Source organism: Octopus bimaculoides, chromosome 9 (assembly GCF_001194135.2).
Source record: "Octopus bimaculoides isolate UCB-OBI-ISO-001 chromosome 9, ASM119413v2, whole genome shotgun sequence".
NCBI classification, from domain to species: Eukaryota; Metazoa; Mollusca; class Cephalopoda; order Octopoda; family Octopodidae; genus Octopus; species Octopus bimaculoides.
The window spans coordinates 33,804,638-33,807,838 of record NC_068989.1 but is presented as its reverse complement, the minus strand read 5'-3'; the positions used below and the strand labels follow the sequence as shown (position 1 = coordinate 33,807,838).

Here is a 3,201-nt window from a genome sequence, read left to right as displayed (position 1 = left end):
TGTGGTGCATAAATTGTCAAGTAAATGAGACGCACTTGCAAAGTGTTGAGTAAAATTATTTCGTTGCAGACCTCCTTTGGGTCTTTTTATTATCACTACGACACACATGATCCCCAGTTGGTAACATTGATTTCAAGGCCCTCCTAGATGAGAGACTGGCATTCCACTTAATGTCTATGTTCCATGCTGGCATGGATTGGAGAGTTATTAATGTAGAAATATGGTATCGTAGCTACTAACAGTTGAGGGTTGCGTAGTCTAGACGGCGTTTTTAGATTTCATTATTCTCTTTAACCCGGGCAAAGCCGGGTATTTCTGCTAGTATTATATAAATAATTACAAAAACCGTAAAAGTCCAACAAATTGTTTTGGCTTATATATGTTTTCTGATATACATAATCATAGTTCAATTATATATAAACCATAAAAGTCCAACAAATTGTTTCAGCTTATATATACGTTTTCTGATATACATAATCACAATTCAGTTAGGCCACTTCAGGGTAAATCGGGTTTTATAATTATATGTTATGTTTTATGTTATATATTATATTCATAGTATTTAATGTAATATTGTAATATAAATACATTATTGAATGTCTCTATATTTAATTTATCTTTATTATTGAATTATACCAATATTTAAATGGTATCCAACTGAAGTAGCAGTGAATTGGATGTTTAACGCACCCCTTTGAAGGATTTCTTTTCCTCACTTTGTTACTGTGTGTGTGTGTGTGTGTGTGTGTGTGTGTGTGTGTGTGTGTGTGTGTGTGTGTGTGTGCGTGTGTGTGTGTGTGTGTGCTGATGTGTTAATGACTGAGCCACTGCACAAATATACTGAATGTTATACTCAATATATATTTAAATAGATGAATATTTTGATTATAGACTTCCTAACTTTTTTATGTTAGTTATTTAGCTGTGACTTATAGAATAGATTATCTTACTGAAAGATACAATGTAATTATCATAGATGGATTTAAATCTCCTACTAACTCTCCATGATTTTAATCAATTATATTTCTCTCTTCTTAGGGTTCAACACTCAGCACTGTTCCTGTCACTCTTTCATATGAACGACAAGTCCTTCAGAAGCTAGATGAGTTCAATCTCAATAATAAATCCCTCAGGATGTATCTTCATGTTCCAGATAAAGCATTTGGTAAAAAAAACGTTTTGTGTTCTGCATGAAATATATGCACATCACTTATTATCACTCCTGATTTTCTGTGGTCTGCAACACCTAACATACTAAACTACCAACGTCAGTTGCTTTGTTGCAATTTCTTTTTCATGTTCCCCTTATAATAACCATCTGGAGCAAAATTTTTATATTTATAGTGGATGAATAGTAGATTTGGAAGGGTGTCAGACAGAATACCTTGTGATAGTTGGTTATCTCCCTTCTGAGTTCAACTTTGCGTTTCATTCTTTTGAAGTTTATAAGTAACAGTCATCATCCTCATCGTTTAAATAAATACTGAAGTTGATTATAGTTGACTGCACCCTTGAAAGCTGTATCTTATCATGACCTAGGCGTCCAGTGACTATTCTTGTAGACAGTTAATATCAATATTTTAATGTCTAGATTCTTCACTGGATGTGCAATGTCAGTGTGCATATATGACAGAGTGTAAGCATCTAGAGAGAAAAGTTGGGCGTAAGAGGCATCAGATGCAGTGTGAAAGAGTGACAACTGTATTGGTTTGGTCATGAACGAGAACAGCTGTGTAAAGAATTGCCAAGCTCTAACTGTAGAGAGAATCTGTGGAAGAGGTAGAGCAGGAAGACATGATGAAGTGGTGAAGCATGATCTTCGAACGTTGGGCCTCATGGAGGCAATGACAAGTGACTAAGACCTTTGGTGATATGATCTGCTTGAGAAGACCTGTCAAGCTAAGTGAAATCATAGTTGTGGCTGACGCCAGTGTCACATAACTTGCACCTGTCCCAGTGGCACGTAGAAAGCACCTTCATGAAGGCAATGATAAGTGACCAAGACCTTTGGCGATATGCCATGCTTGAGAAAACTTGTCAAGCCAATTGAAATCATAGTTGTTGCCAATGCTGGTGTCACATATATTGCTTCACTTCATTTGCCTGAAAATGAAAACCAGTGACACCCGGGAAGTCAACCTTGTTACAGACTGGTGTTTCTATCATAGGGTAATTTTATGGTTTCAGCTGCTTCAATATCATATGCAGGAGACAGACTTTAACTTTTCTTTTCACATTAATTCTGAGTTCAAATCCACTGGAGTCAATTTTACTTTTCATTTTCCCAGGGTCTATAAATTTTATCAAGAACTAATCAAATTCTGGGATTAATTTAATATTCTTATAAAACAACTTAGATGTGGATTGAAATGTAACAGAAGACTTTTTTCATGTTTCTGTCTTTCTTTTATTTTGTCACTTTTTACTTCTATAATTAAATAGCATTTCTCGAGAAGTTCCCACTTCAGCATAGTCTAGGAGAGAGACTGAAGAATAAAGATTTTTCTCTAGATTTAGCTGCAGCTATTGTTGACAGTTTGGCAACAATTCATAAAGCAACTCATTTACAATATAATAAAACAGAGTATCTTGAAGATCTAGAAGCACAATTACAGTAAGTATGGATTATTCTTTTTAACTTTAATCTACCCCTTGGGAAATTTGTTTCAAATTTACAAAAATCAAAATTTTAATTTTTGTTACATCTTGTCTTGTATTCTGTCTATTGTCTAAAAGTAAATTTATTGGTTTGTTCATTCATTTAATGTCTATTGTTCCATGCTAGCATGGACTGGATGAAGACAATTTGATGCAGCATTTTGTGGCTAGATGCCTGTTTTGTTGCCAACCCTTATTTTTCAAATAGGGCACATTTTATTCTACTGCTCTTCAGAAGTGTAGAGCAAAATGTTGAAAAGTCAACAAAAAATATGAACATCATGTTACTGTTTTGCTCAGGAAATGACAAGGCATTGAATGCCATTATTTGCACTGGCTTTTCTTGTTCTGTTGATGCTGTTGTCCAAAGATCAAAAATGAAAAACCTTTGGAGAACATATCAGCTTTCAATATATGTATGTATGCTTACATATAAATATATATATATATATATATATATATATATGACAGTCTTCTTTCTACACACATACATACATATATATATATATATGTATATATACATACATACATACATACATATAT

General features: G+C 33.8%; 1 protein-coding gene across 4 annotated transcripts in view; it reads left to right on the top strand.

Annotated features, from left to right (window-relative positions):
• LOC106882578 (methylthioribose kinase-like) overlaps positions 1 to 3,201 on the top strand; it is a 98,247-nt gene that overhangs the window by 60,598 nt on the left and 34,448 nt on the right. For all 4 annotated transcript variants that reach the window (XR_008264885.1, XM_052970584.1, XM_052970585.1 and 1 more), the window contains 2 exons: positions 1,039 to 1,165; positions 2,443 to 2,614. Coding sequence is in view for 3 of the 4 variants with exons in the window: in XM_052970584.1 (XP_052826544.1) it covers positions 1,039 to 1,165; positions 2,443 to 2,614 (299 nt within the window). In the remaining variant the exon portion in view is untranslated. The remainder of the gene's footprint in view (positions 1 to 1,038; positions 1,166 to 2,442; positions 2,615 to 3,201) is intronic.